The following is a 15,498-nucleotide window of genomic DNA, read 5'->3' as shown; positions in this document are numbered from 1 at the left end:
GTTTTAATTCCTCACCTTTAATCCTGTATAGAGGTCTCTGTGCAATTGTTCCATTATCAGTAGAACAGCAATGCTGGAACCTCCACCATACCCATAATCTATCACTGATCCATGAAGATCTACCAACCGCTCATGCTTTGGTAAAGATCTGGAGAAAGATGCAGCACAAAAGTAAAGAATAATGGATTTATGTCTTCTAAGGAGATAAGGCATTCCCCCCCCCCCAGTCCCCTGTTCTACGAAAGCATATAAGGCACACACCATTATTTCCAAATGACTATTCATGTTAACAGAATAACTGTGCAAGCTAGATATGCAATAGAAATGTGCAGTTTCAAGATATAGCAAATACCAGCTTTCCCCAACTGCTGCACTTCCTAGGTGAACTGCAACCTTCTCCATCCCAGGCCATTTACTATGCTAGTTGAGGCTGATGGGAGTTGTAGCCAATCATCTAGAGGGTGTCATATTGCAGAAGGATGACATAGGCAACCTAATTCTTCAGAGTATGAAGACAAGTATCAATAGAAATTTCACCAAGGAACTCAACATCGTTATTTTATATTGTCATGGTTTCAATTAAGAAGGTTCCAAATAGCCCTTTGTGCATACGTGAGAGGAATTTTGTGTCAGTCATCGGACTCCGTCAAACCACTGCTACAAAATATAGTTAAGCTGCCAGGTTAATGTATGTTTATTATGGAAGAGTTTAATGCCACCTACCTCATATAGTGAAACTCAAGTGCAAGGTCATTCCAGTGCTTCTCATCTGGTGGAACAACAGATTTGAGGGCACAAGGGAAGTGACCCCCCCAGGCATTGCACAAGTACACCACTCCGTACTGCCCTCGGCCCAGCTCACGGCCTAGCTTTGGTTTACCTGAAATATAAGCACCTGCTTGTCAACTTGTTTAATCTTTTTATTTTATTTTTAGCTAATTATTTTTTACTGGTTTCCCATAATTTTTATTGTCAATGTGTTTTCTATGTCCCTCCCCAGTAGCATGTATTCCTCAGGATTCATTCCCTCAGTGTGTCTGGAACAGTACAGAACAAGTCTCATTGTTTCATAAGAAAATTCTGGAAAGTCATCAATAAAATGAGATATGCAGACAAGGCACTGCTCACCATGTAACAAAACATCCTGTAAGGACCTGCTTTCCAGTGAGAGGCGGGCAAGCCGAGGAGCATGGTCTTTTCGCACCTTCAACCAAAGATCTTCTGTCTTCTCCAGCCTGCCCGAGTGGCCAGCCTCTAGCTAACAAAACATAAGGCCAAATTTAAGTAAGGTTTTGCTGTCCTGCTGGTCACACCTAGAACTGAATTTCCAAAACCTGCTCCCCTGTTTCCTCTTTGCTAAAGAATGAAACAGGTTCTCAGTTTAAAATGTTTGTTTTGTAGAGTATTCATTTCCATGGATTATAGAATCACAGAATTCTAGAGCCGGAAGGGACCACAAGGGGCATCTAGTCCAACCCTCCTGCAGCACAGGAATCTTATTGCCCCAAACACCTGCATATTCATGTGATCATAGTCCATGGAGAATGTGCTAGGACATATTCTCTTTCTAAGCTGCTCTTCTGGGGAAAAGGCATATAACATTTTTTTTCTTGTGAATAAAACCTCTATAAACTACATGGATGGAATGCTGTGATAAATGTTCCCTTTGCGAAGCATTTCAGCTTGCTAGATGAAACAATTTCCCCTCTCCTCCTTTCACACACTGTTCTGTGGGTTCCCCAAACCCCGCAGAACCAATTTCAGAGGGTGTAAAGATGCACAGGAGGATTGGGGAGGAAAGTCTTATCGCACTAGTGGAAGAGCTGTTAGGAGAATCCTGCCCTAAGATTTTCAGGTCACATTATTTGAATATATTGCCCAACATGGAGCTTGAACTCACAACCCTGAGATTAAGAGTCTCATGTGCTACCACAGCCCTTGTGTTGCCTCATTAGTTTAGCAAAACTATATAAAAAGGTGCAGTTTCCCATCAACAGAGGTTCATAGTACCTAGGAAGGCAGAGAAAACGCAGCACTCTCGACTTCTCCATAGGTTTTAGAGACCACTACTATAGCTAAGCTTACTTAGTTCTTTAAAGCTCAACATGACACCGCCAAAAAAGGCACATCCTCAGGCACCTTTGTGAGCTGGAGAATGAACCCACTTTTGTGAGCTGGAGAATGAACCCTATCACCACTAAAATGCCCCTAGAAGAAGCAATTGCAATAATGACCCAATGGTCCTCCAGTACCATAGAACAAGAACTGCTAGTGCTTTTATAGCCATTTTTGCCCGTCTTTAAAAGTCAGAAGAAACAGCAGAGCGCCTGTGTGGCGGCGGCTTCTTCTTTTTTTAGTGGCAAGGAGTAGAGAGAGGATAGGCAGGCAATTGTCAATTATTTGAAAAATGGTTAAATTTCATCTAAAGAGAACTGCGATGAACAACAATTCAACTGACCTGTCGCAAGGAAGCTGCAAAAGCATCGTGAGAAATGTATAGTCTTGTTCGGAACTGGCTACAGATGCTCTTGGCCAGCCTTGATGCGCTGAGACTCTCAATGGCATCCTGAGCTACTTTCCTTTTCCACTCTGTGGTGATAGCTGGTGGGCTCACCCAAGTAATCCGCTGTATTATCTGAATAAGACATATGTCTTATTGTCAAAACTCAAGCATTAAAAGGTCTACTTTCAGTTTCACCTGTCCAAGGTAAGGCATGTGATGGTATTTCTTCTCTCCCCAGCAACTTGCCATGTGCCCCCTGAACCTTCACAGGAGGGTTAGGAGACCCTCCGGAGCACATTTCAGCTGAGTTGTGGGAGAAGAATAGAAACAGCACACCCAGTTGTGTAAGTAAATTTCTGCTGTGCAAGCAGGTAGACATCATTAGATGTCACCCACCATACAGGCCAAATAACAAGAAAATCAGAATAATGGGGAATGAGTGAATGAGAATACAAGTTGTTTGTTTGCAACTGTGGTATGGGTATGTGGGTGATATTGCAGCATTTTTACCACATTCTTCAGCTGAAAATGCTCCCAAAGCCACCGACATTCAGTCAGTTTAAACAGGATGGCCTGCAGGTTTATAAAAACAAGCCAGCATACATACAAAAATACAACATACAAGGAAAAGGGAAAAGGAAAGGAGGACGAAAAAAGCAAAACCATGTGCCAATTCTTAAACAGTAGTTCTTGTAATGACCAACTAGAATGGAGATTCTTTATGGAGCTGGAATTTCAGCAGAGCTGATAGAATAAGCCCTGCTTCCCATCTTCCCTATTAAGGCAGCTTGCTGGAATGGCTGCTAACATGTCAGTTGAGGGACAGAGAGACTCAAAGGATGGTACAGACAAGGGCAGATCTACCAAAGATAAGGTCCTATTACAGTTACTAGGAGAGAGCTTTTATTATCAGAATATTTCATACCTGCTTGATTTGTTCCCATAGCATTCTAGATACTGTTGAACCGGAGTGAAAGGTGATCTCAACATTGTAGGCTGCATTCAGTATCTATAAGCAGAAAATATATTAAATAAGCCACTGAAAACTGAAGGAATTGCTTATTCGGTACATTAAGCAAACAAATATAATACCTTAAAAGCAAGTGTCTTCATTTGTAATCTGGAAGAATTGCAATGAGCTCAAATTCTTTCCTTGAATTACAACTTAAAGCAAAAATCTGTTTGGCGCCATAACACAAAAGATATCAAATTATTTTACCAATTCACTTTGTCACCACTGATTACAGGCTATAGCCAGCATTCTAGAAACTGATCTGCAATACCAGGTCAGTAATTTTGTGTTACTTTTACCTGCTTTAGATAGTTGCTTGTGATATGTACTGTAACATCTTGCTGAGATTTCTCCAGACTCTTCAGACATCTTTCCAGTGTTCCCACAAAGCTCTCCCGCAGATAGTCCACAGAATTTATCAACTTGTTGGCAACTGCTTGGTTTAACCGTGATATTATCAGTTCTTGGATTTGCTTAATGCAACATTTAACATCTCTGGAACTAATAGGCTCTCCGTTTTCAGGAACTATAATATCTAGAGGGAACAGAAGGAAATCCAAGAATGAAAAGAAGCATAATTTCACAATTCCAGCATATTAGCAGCCAACCAGAACTAGTGTAAAGTAAATTTAATGACTAAAGTGCAATGAAAGCCTCACTAGCTGGACTGGATTGGTTCTGAAATATTGCAATAAATTAATCACTTTGATCCTTTGATGTCAATGGGGAGCTAAGCATTGGCTTACATCTTTCCAATTTAGTTCAGTGTGACAAGATATAATCTTATATAATGTACCTGGGAATAAGCCCCACTGCATGCAACAGGATTCACCTCTGAGTAGAAATATATAAGATTGTGCTGTTTTAAGTGTTTATACCCAGGTTGGGTCACACTTTTGATTACAGTTATAAAACTGTATTCAAGAGATGTTTACAAGCTTTTAAGACAATCAAATCTTGTTCACTTGGATACAAATATCTGCAAAGTTTGACATTTTAGATAAACACATTACGCTACTCTATGCTGACATTCTTTACAGATTATTGGGGGGGGAGAGAAATCTGATGAAGAATTTCACTTTACAACGGCTTGCTCAGAGTTGAAGTGCATGCACGCAGCAGGTGAAAAAAGTTGAAAACAGAGGTAGCTGACACACAGCCTCCTGTTCTTGTTGGACTAAACCCCTCATCGTCTCTGACCACTAGCCATGCTGACTGATGCTGATAGGAGTTGGAGTCCAACAACATTTTTAAGGCTTTTGGTTTTTCCGGAAATTACCTTTGAATTCCATATTAGCAGCATCTTCCAGCAGTTCTTCTTTCATGTTATTGAGAGTCTCAATGATCATGTCCTTCATCTCCTCTTGTTTGCGGTTAGCTATGAGCATCAGAGATTCATACAGCTCGTTCTCTTTTTTCCGTGTGTACTCTAGACGCTTTGGAGTGATCTGAAGGTCTCGTTGCATATCAAAGGCCTGGTTGATGAAAATGTCCAGGCAACGGCAGTGCACTAGGTTCAAGACGGTCGCTGCATCCACCAAGCGCTGCTGCAGCACCTGCCTGGAGAAAGTGCTAAGAAGACGGATCTTATCCGATTGTTCCACCAGCATGCTCTGGGCTTTGGCATCAGAGCTGGGAGCTCCACAGCTGCAATGGTTCGTACTAAGGTAGCCTAAATCCAGCAGCTGCCGGTAAAGGGACGACTTTTCATTCTCCGCATTCTGAGGAGATATCAGTTCAGCACCCAAATTTGGCACTTTGAAAAAGAAGACGGGCAGAGAGAATTTCTCTTTAATCTCCTGCAGTTCATTCACATCCAGCGTGGAGAGTTCTGCCTCACTGATAGCAAACGTGATGACTGGAAGGAAATGGTTCACGTATTCTCCCAAAGTGACTTCAGCTGACTGGAATCCCCGACAAGGAGCTACCACAATGTCCACTTCCTGTAGGCAGCAAAAGCAATAGGATTTTAACATTAAGGCTGGAGCAGCCCGAGCTTTGCAGCTGACACTCCACCCAGTCTTCATCTACAACAAGAAACCTCCCCTACCTGCATTCAAGTGGAATTGGAGAAAGACGCAAACCACTTACGTATTTCCTTTTGTTTTTAATGAAGAAATTCAGGAAATGCTTCTAAATGAGAAGAAGAAAAAATAATTCTTTTCAGGGCTGCCTTTCCAAAATCTAGTGCCCTCAATAAGTTTTGGACTCCCAGATTTCATGGCCAATTATCAGGGATGGTAAATTACATAATCCAAGAACAGTTGGGGGGCACTTGGGTCAGCAAAACTGTTTGGGGGCGATTTTTAAAACCCTATGTGCAAAAGGCCCTTTTTTCATTCCTATGGGTTTTATCTTTTGTTTTTTAAACAAGTCTAAGCACAGTATACAGTGAACCTCGGGTTACATACGCTTCAGGTTACACACTCTGCTAACCCAGAAATAGTGCTTTAGGTTAAGAACTTTGCTTCAGGATAAGAACAGAAATTGGGCTCCGGTGGTGCGGCAGCAGCAGGAGGCCCCATTAGCTAAAGTGGTGCTTCAGGTTAAGAACAGTTTCAGGTTAAGAACAGACCTCCGGAACGAATTAAGTACTTAACCCGAGGTACCACTGTAGTAGGAAATATCACTCCACCCCCACCCACCCCCTGGCAAGGTACACAGAGCAAACAGGAAACCAGCAACAAGAATGTGACCTAATTCCTCTAGAACAGTGGTTCCCAACTGGTGGTCCCTGGGAGTCTGCATAACCTACCCAGGTGGTCTGTGGCACCATTCACATAACAAAAACTATCACACAGATATCAAAACTTTCAAAAGTAGGAGGGTCCATGGCTTGGCTTTCAAAAGTAGGAGGGTCCACGGTACTTAGCCAATCGGGAACTACTGCCTAGAAGGCTATCCAGCGAAGCAACTCATCGGTGTTTTATACTCTCAGTGTGCCAGATAGTTAGGCCTAGATTTTAATGAGGCCATAAACCTGCATATATTCTACAACTCTATACCACTTCAGACTGCAGGATACAGGCTCATAATGGAAGGCTTTTCCGCAACACATTCTCCCAAACATCTACTTTTCTAAACAGAGGGAAGTTTCTGTACAGAGAAGCATCAGTCTAAGCAGTCATGTGCATTCTGAACTGGTACAACTGTGACATAGATTTATGGTTATGGAAATTTAAGTAGGCAGATGATGTGGTAAAGCCAAGAGAAAAATTAAGAGATATTTAAGTGAGAATTAGGCCTTAGCCCCTCCTTGAATTCAAGCACTTGCCAAGTCCATAACTTTTGAAATCCCCTCCGATGACTCCCATTCAACTAAGGTCTTTACACCATGCATTTGATATTCTGTAAATTGCCTTGTGCTCCTTTGATCCAGATATTTTTTATAAGTACACGAACAGTTAAATGCTGTAATAGCTTCTGAGATACCCTTCCTGAGTCAGTTAATATCTGCTTGAGCTTTAGATATACAGTATTATTTTACATCAGACACAACAATTCATTATACACAATCCTAGGCACACTCAGCACCTCCAATATGCTTCCCAGAAGAAACCAGGAGCATGTTAGGTATTTTTCTAGCTTGTCACAGCGTCTAATTTGAAGTATGTTTGATATTCTGGATAGAGCGCCAAGTAATAATAAATATGTTAAAAATAAGGTCTATGCTATGAGTTATACACAAATTATGTCAGTTATGACCAAGTATCCATAAGTACACATTTGTACAAAATTGACATCCTTGTGCCCTAAATGTCATTCTAAGGGAACTGCTGCTTCAAATATCATCATCGCTTCTTAGGCCAGCCTTGCAGCCTTAAATTACCATTATGGAAACTTAACTAGGCAGATGAATTGGTAAAGGCATAAGGAAAATCAAGAGGCATCTTAGAGGGAAAGTTGTTTTAAGCACTCATGGGGTCTGGCACATTAATCTTTTCAATATCAATTAAACAGCAAACGTTTAGATTCCCACAGAAAACCGGCAAAGCTGTAGCCAAGGCATGAGCAAGATCTGTCAACAGCTGACAGAGGAATTATGATAAAAGTTATGAAGCCACTACTAATTCACTACTAGGCTTAATTTTTTTACTAAAAAAATCCTAGCAAGTTTCAGCTATTCCATGTATCGCTAGATCCTCCCAAATTCTCTTTCTGTTACTCCCAAAACAAACATTTAACATTGGTTTGCCTGTTATGACTGTCATGGGACTCCCAAGCATGGAAACACAAAAACTGATGTGGTCAGACAAGAGTGCAAGTTAAAGAGTAAAATTGGATGTGCAAATCAACATTCAGCATGCAAGATGACTCACGCTGATGGCAGTAAACAAAGGAGGAAACCAATGCTGTCTCTAGGAGACATAAAGGAGGGAAAAGTTAGAAAAGATATGTCTCAACTAATAAGAACAACTAATCTTGCTTAGGCAACAGTTAATGCCTTGCTGCTGGGTATTTTTCTGCTAGATAGCCTTTATCTGTGATTTCCTTCTAGTGCCTGCATCTCCTCACATAAGGCAGCAGAGATGTTATGCAAGAAGTTTTACCTTTAACAATAAACCCTCCAAGCTGGAAGCTCATTTTTGCAACTGACCTCTTTGAGTCTCTTCATTTCACTGAAGGGGAGTACGTCAATAATCACATTTAAACATGGTTTTGAGGTATCAAATTCAGTATGTACATTAAGTGAACTTTTTTAAAAAAACGTTCAATGTTTAGGCATGCGGCAGTGGCTTCAGAGGAAAATAATCATCTCTGGGGCTACAACGCTTAATAGATTAAACAATAATCAGAGACTGAATCAAAGATGCCTGATTAATCAAGCAGATTTATATTTAAACACAATGTCTATAGAGCAGCATTCAATTAGCTCATTCTGTAAGTGAACAAATTTCTCTTTGCTCAATGGAACTTCTCTTTCCCCTTCCTGCATGTTCCCCACTAAGCAAATCCATTCTGCAGGGTTGGATAAACCCCTAGAACAGGTTTAGAGGGCACACGGAAGGTAGCTGTTGAGTCAAATGCCCCCAAATTGTTAATAATAATAATATTAATCATCTTGAGCTTTAATTCAGAGCTAAAACCTTTGACAGACTTGAAGATAAAACATGCAATCCTGGTAGTCTAATTCTCTTTAAAGCAAAATGTTCAAAAGTCCGTCATTACATTTTGGTCTTGATGCCTGCCAAACGGAATTTCCTTAGCGCAATGTTTCAGTCATTTCATCTTACTCTAGATAGGTCAGCCTTACTTCATGATTCTATGCCCATGACATTCTTCCTGTATGCATAAATCTCTCACACATCTCTGTGCACATGTATACATATTTAGAAACAGCGGCTGGATAGTCTGTCTCCCAATAGTTGATTGTTCAGTCCACAACTCATAATAGGCAAGGAAGATTAACATTTCTATTGACTGGGTAAAACCTGTTCCTTCCTCTTCCAAGAGAACCCAAGGTATGCATGGATGTCCAGAGACCAATCTAATACAGTGGTACCTCGGGTTGCAGACGCTTCAGGTTACAGACACTTCAGGTTACAGACTCCGCTAACCCAGAATAGTACCTCGGGTTAAGAACTTTGCTTCAGGATGAGAACAGAAATCGTGCTCCAGTGGCACGGCGGCAGCAGGAGGCCCCATTAGCTAAAGTGGTGCTTCAGGTTAAGAGCAGTTTCAGGTTAAGAACGGACCTCCAGAACAAATTTAGTACTTAACCTGAGGTACCACTGTACTCAGCTGGTTTCACTCTGCTGAGTGCTGAAATGAGGCAAAAGGGAGAGGAAGACAGGGCTATTCTGAAACAGTAGAAATGTATGCTGTGCGACTAACACATGGACAGGAGACGACACAAGGCTCAGCCCATAGCGAAACAAAAAGTGCCTGGGGTTGAGGCTTGGCTTTTGCATCTTGAAGCAGCACGCAGCAAAGGCCATTAGAAGAGAACACAGAAAGTGCAGTGTGCTTGCTCTCACTCCATTTTCTCTTGTAATTTATTTATTCTCCTTATTCCATGTAAGCTTTCTAAGCTTTCCTTTGAGTCAAAACTTTCTATTAACTGCGTCCTGCATTCTTATGGAGTAAGAAACAGATCTGGCCAGCTGAAGTACAAGGGGGTTTCCCAACTCACCATAGGAGCAATGATCCATTCCAGTTCTTTGCAGATATCCTGAAAAGTTTCTGGAGAAGAACATAGAACATCAGGCTTCAGAGGAGCTTTTTTTTCTGTCCCAGGGTGGATGGGATCAGAAACTAAAAGCTTAGTGGATGGCAGGTCAAAACTAGCTTGGAGGAAAAGCAGGGCAATGAAGGGCTATCCGAGAGCATCACATTTTCCTACATAGAAGGACACATCAATGATTCCTTGGTTGAATTTATATGAATTACATAATGAAACCCCACAAATATTAATGTATTAGAAGCTAAATGTTGCATAATTATATTGAGTCTTAAGCAAGCCCACACAGAGCTTGTCTGAGGCCCAGGGCAGGAGTTTTGTTAGACTAAAGCTATGAACTCAAACAAAAAAGCAGCCGGTCTGTGGCTGGCTTAGGCCTCTGAGGCCCAGGGCAAGTGAAACTGGCTGCCCCCCACTGTGCACGGGCCTGGTCTTAAGTATGCCCTTTGCTTATTTTCTATTAGTAAAATCAGGCGTAACAAAATTAGCAGGGAGCTAATGGTCAAAAATCAGTTAACTAGAAGTTAAGGAATCTCCCATCCAGAGATATCCCATTTTATATATTATTCTGTAATTTATTCCAAAGAAACGCAGGTCTTTGAAATGATACCTAATGGAAAAAGAATGCACTATTATTAAATATATTTTCAAAACATCAAAATAGCTTTTAGTGATATTTGCAAGTATAATAACCATAATTTCCTTTTCTCTAATAATATTTTCTTGCTGGAAAGGTGTTAGAATCTGTAAATGGACCGGAAAGTGGACAAAATGTGAAGGCTTGCTTGCTGGAAGGATTGAAAAAGTCCTACCTAGAGTTGTCAAGACTTTTTAAAATAAGATTGAACAAAGACAGATGAAACCAGCAACAAATTTGAAACTTTAAAAAGGCAACAGGAATATACAGATAGGGGCTTTAATACATATTGCCTCTAATCTACAGATTATTTGCCTGCAACAGTCACACATAACAAATGGTCCTAGACAGGGATGCACACCTACATCTGAATCATTGACGTATTAAAAAAGAAACTGCTTTAAACTATGGGCTTATCCTGCTAGATCGGCATACATTCATCAAAAGGTTTTAAGGAGAAGAATTTCAAGACGGTTTATATATGATAAATGATAAAAATGAAAAAGGAAGCACTTCAGAAAATACTTGAGTGGCTCTAAAAGAAGAGCAGACATTCACATATGGCAGGAATGGCTAATTAACAAAATGTTTTTTAAAAACATTTGTTACAATAATGTTGTGTTACAATAATGAGATACAGAATGCAGCATTTCCTATGAATGTAAAATATTCCCAATTGTGGATAACGTTTTGTGCTCCCAGACAGGATGTTGGTCTTAAACGTAATAGTTAGAACAGAAGTAGCTGCTGAAATGATATATGTTCAACACTAGATGCAGACAGGGAGGTAACTTTCTTTTACACAGATAAGGGAAAAACCATTCTAGCAGCTCGCTGAATAAAAGGATAGAAGGAGAATGAAAATTCAGATACTGTACTATGAAACTGACATAGGTTCTGAAAAGCAGTTTAGTATTGCCACTTGGATACCAACTAGTTAATCTGAAGAGAATCAAAAGCTTAAGTTTATAACAGAGGTGCATATATCAATGGGAAAATAATTCTTAAATACAGAAATATGAGTGGGATGTGCAACAAAAAGCTGTTCCGTATCCTCAACTCCTAACAGGATTCCAGAAAACCTGGAATGGGGGGACAGAGAGACGAGAGACAAATTAAAGAGGACACCTTTTGTCTCTCCCACCCTAATGAAACTTTTCCCTACTGTTCAAGTGCTTTATTGATTCCCCTCCAGAATCTACACCTCCAGGACACAAGCTGTTGTTAGGGGCTTGAGCAGGCCAAGCCACCTCTCCCCAGTTTTCTTCTCACCTCCTACTCCAACTACACACAATTACTCTCAGCATCTCCTGGTTCCTAGAGGCCACTGAACATTCCTCAGTCCTTCAGCTATTTTAGTTTCACCCCTCAATTTATAAACTAGTATGTCTGCATACCAGGGGCATCAGAGCCATTCAGTAATCACTACTGTACAGTAATGTGGGCTGTCCCATTCCTCTACCAAACTGATAGGGACAGTGCTACTAAATATAGCATTAAAAAGAATGATGCCTCTATACATTTAGATTATATCAGTATGAGCGTTAAATAAAAAACTGTAACGTTGCAATATAAAAATTAGGACAAAAATGAAGTCAACAGACAAGTAATCCAGCAAAACTTGGGATGTTTTAACTATGGATTAGTTCTGCAAAATCATCTCCTTTGAAAGTACTGGATTCTCTTGTAGAACCTTTTAAACCTTTTAAATTTTTTGCTAACTTTCTTATTTACTACTCATACTGGGCTCCCCTCCCTAAATGGAACTTACTATACTATTGGTAAAGTTAGATGCCCCACATGCAGGAGTATTAACTGAAATGAAGGAAGGGCTGGAGCGACAGAGTTCCTACACATGTGAGAGAATCCTAACACAATAACTCTTTTATAAGTTCTTTCACTGATAATGGATTTAAGAGTCCGCTAATTAATTTTAAGGGATTGCTTTTGTGTTGTTTTATTTTCTTAATTCTAATGTTTGGTACTGGTGGTATATAATAGTTGTTGCTCTTCAAACCAGATTTGAAATTACAGAATTCAACAATAAATTCTATTAATTTTACAACATGCATTATTATCCTGAAGACCAAGACTGAAATTTAAGTTGTTCATTTCCTTTACCTAGCTAGATGCCTCCTGCACACTGCAAATCTCTCTATGAGTAAGGTCTAACACAGTTCTCAATAAATATGCATAGAATATATTGATATTTTCAGAGGAGATACAACATTGTTATGATTGGGTTCAACTTATGTTCAGGTTTAAGTTATTTTATCTTTTATTTAAAACTTAACTGTCACTCTCCACAACAGTTTTCAGTGTATTCTAAGGCCACACTAAATTTCAATAGACTTAATTCAGACTCAAAATGTTGGCTCATGGTGGTCAATAAAATGTGTAAAACTAATTGCACAAGTGGCTAAAGGAACGTTAGTATTACTGTATTTATATTTATGTATTTATATTACTGCATTTATATATATATATATATATATATATATATATATATATATATATATATATATATATATGCAGGTTTTGGTGTCCTCGGGTGTCTTCCCGTGTAAAAGTTGGGGTGTCTAGGCGACGTTTCGACGAGGTCTCACTCGTCATCTTCAGGCTGGTGCTTTCGGCTTCTTGTTACTGGAACAGAGCAGGATCTCAGTGTTTGAGTTCCTATAAATACTGTTGAGGGGGTGTGGTGTATAGCCTCCAATGTTCTGGGCAGAGAGGAAGTTCCCAGGCTAGTGTGCCTTTTCTTCTTTTGTTCCTTAATTACTTGAGGGATATCTTGAGTGATTTCTTGAGTGATATCCTGAGTACCACTTAGAAACACCCTCACAACATGAACAAGCGTGACGACACATCCCGCTTGCCAGACATCTGGAAATTAGCCCTCCCCACAAAAACTGACACCAGATCCAGAGGCACACAGAACGCCATCACCAATCAACCACACCAGACCCAAACCCAGACCCTCTCCACAGATAAATTACAGACACCATCCAGTAGCCAAACCATGGTGGCACCTCCGGATGCTGCACCCCCCTGCAATCCCTACACAGATCTGGCTGACACAGGCCACAAAACCACAGCTCGCCCCTATACACGAAGCCAAGCCAGAGCACAACTAAGTGCAGTACAGCCATCTTCTCAGAAAAACTCTTCACAAAGTTCAAGAGGTCAAGACACAAAGACTTTAGCAACTAATCCACACCTAATGACCCACCTAAGTGGTACTCAGGATATCACTCAAGAAATCACTCAAGATATCCCTCAAGTAATTAAGGAACAAAAGAAGAAAAGGCACACTAGCCTGGGAACTTCCTCTCTGCCCAGAACATTGGAGGCTATACACCACACCCCCTCAACAGTATTTATAGGAACTCAAACACTGAGATCCTGCTCTGTTCCAGTAACAAGAAGCCGAAAGCACCAGCCTGAAGATGACGAGTGAGACCTCGTCGAAACGTCGCCTAGACACCCCAACTTTTACACGGGAAGACACCCGAGGACACCAAAACCTGCATTCCTGTACCCGTGAAAATCTACGAAAGCATATATATATATATATATATATATATATATATATGAATAACTTTGTAGGTGCCAGCCCTGTTAAAAATAATATTTCCATCTTCTATCACACTTTCTATCAGATCACATCATATTTGATTAAAGAATACACTGTGAAACTATGTACGCCACACAACAAACAGAATCTTTAACTATCAAACCCTCTTCTTATCAATACAAGAGATGCAAGAGAACCTGCCTGACAAACCGTCAGCCATCTTTTTGCATCTGATGAATGAGGCGTTTGTTTACAAAGGTCCATTTCTCAGTTCATTAAGATTTGGAGGCTTACATAAAGCTGCCACTTATATCGTAAAGTGGAGTCTGGGATAGTGCTCAAATCTCATTCCAACTGGTTAATTCTTGCTTCTTGATTAGTCTGGCCTGCCTGACATAATTACTGCAATTGTATGATGTGCAATTTTTTTTTTGGAACCTGCAGTTAGTCCACCTGGTATGGATTTTAACTTCCTGTGTCACACAGAGGGGATGGCTGTGTATAATTCCATCTAGACTGCCTTTCCTTTCTAGAGCTCCCAACGAAGTGAATTAGCATTTAGATTACTGTGCAGATGTGTTTCTTATTGGCAGCTATTAAATACTACAGTAGAAATGGAACCCATTTCCTATAGCCTTTCTACTTATTCTTCCTGGTGCCATTATTCTACATAGTAAGACAATAGGATTTATTTCACAAAAAACTATCATTAGTTTTAAAGCAATTCATTTCACTAGAAACTCCTGAATTTAAACATTTATCCAAACTTTTAACCATGAACATGGCACCAGTGTTGCCCTCAAACTACAGCAGAAGAGGATTGGTGCTAAAGGACCCGAGCAAGCTGTAGGAGGTATGAAGCGTAAGGTGGGAGACAACACAATATGTTAGAATGTACAACTTATTTACTGGCACACAATTTCCAACTCATAATTTCCATGCTTTTAAAGCAATCATGGATTTGCAAAAGCCCCAATGCTTTTTTCAACTGACTTTTAAAAAATGTGGACTATGTCCGCTTTTAAAATTTATACCATGCCTCTCCTTATGGTGGAAGTATTTCCTTGTTATCACTCATTGAAGCTTACAAATTACGAAATAGGAAGCTCCCTCCTTGTGATTAGATATGCAGTTTTCACATATAAGATGTAAATGTTAACTTTCCCTGTTTAAAAATTCCATTTGTAAGAAGGAGTTTTTCCACAGTGACTCTCCTACACAGAACAGAGGAAACAGTCCTGATTGCCACTCCTTACAAATTAATCCGAGTGGCTGTTTTCATCTGATTTGTCCTAGATATATCTGGAGCCTAACAAAGAAATCTTTGTCACTGGTTTGAAAAGTTTATGAGAGATATTTGAGCTGCCCTGTGTTAGCTGACCTATTAAAAAAAAAAAAGAGCAAGGCAGACATATTCAGTTGAAGTACACAAAACCAAATTCAACACTCGGAGCATACATTCACAAACATTCAGAACAAAGTTATACTCAGGAACAGACAGGCTGGCAAACCCTCGAGGGGTAGTGGTATCGTGAACATGACTCACACGGGAGGCAAGAATCCCAAGTAAAAGGAACCCTTTCAAACATTA

At 40.1% G+C, this 15,498-nt stretch overlaps 1 protein-coding gene across 1 annotated transcript in view; it reads right to left on the bottom strand.

The window, feature by feature from the left end:
• Nucleotides 1-15,498, bottom strand: part of DSTYK (dual serine/threonine and tyrosine protein kinase) — a 39,176-nt gene that overhangs the window by 8,885 nt on the left and 14,793 nt on the right. Inside the window, exons 3-9 of the mRNA XM_081916320.1 lie at nucleotides 4,795-5,458; nucleotides 3,815-4,050; nucleotides 3,429-3,512; nucleotides 2,459-2,635; nucleotides 1,129-1,258; nucleotides 724-880; nucleotides 16-148 (exon numbers count right to left, since the gene is read on the bottom strand). Coding sequence (XP_081772446.1) covers nucleotides 16-148; nucleotides 724-880; nucleotides 1,129-1,258; nucleotides 2,459-2,635; nucleotides 3,429-3,512; nucleotides 3,815-4,050; nucleotides 4,795-5,458 — 1,581 coding nt within the window. The remainder of the gene's footprint in view (nucleotides 1-15; nucleotides 149-723; nucleotides 881-1,128; nucleotides 1,259-2,458; nucleotides 2,636-3,428; nucleotides 3,513-3,814; nucleotides 4,051-4,794; nucleotides 5,459-15,498) is intronic.

This window comes from Podarcis melisellensis (genome assembly GCF_964234715.1).
Source record: "Podarcis melisellensis genome assembly, chromosome: 6".
In the NCBI taxonomy this organism is placed as follows: domain Eukaryota; kingdom Metazoa; phylum Chordata; class Lepidosauria; order Squamata; family Lacertidae; genus Podarcis; species Podarcis melisellensis.
The sequence above is the reverse complement of the archived record's forward strand: the minus strand, read 5'-3'. Positions and strand labels throughout refer to the sequence as shown.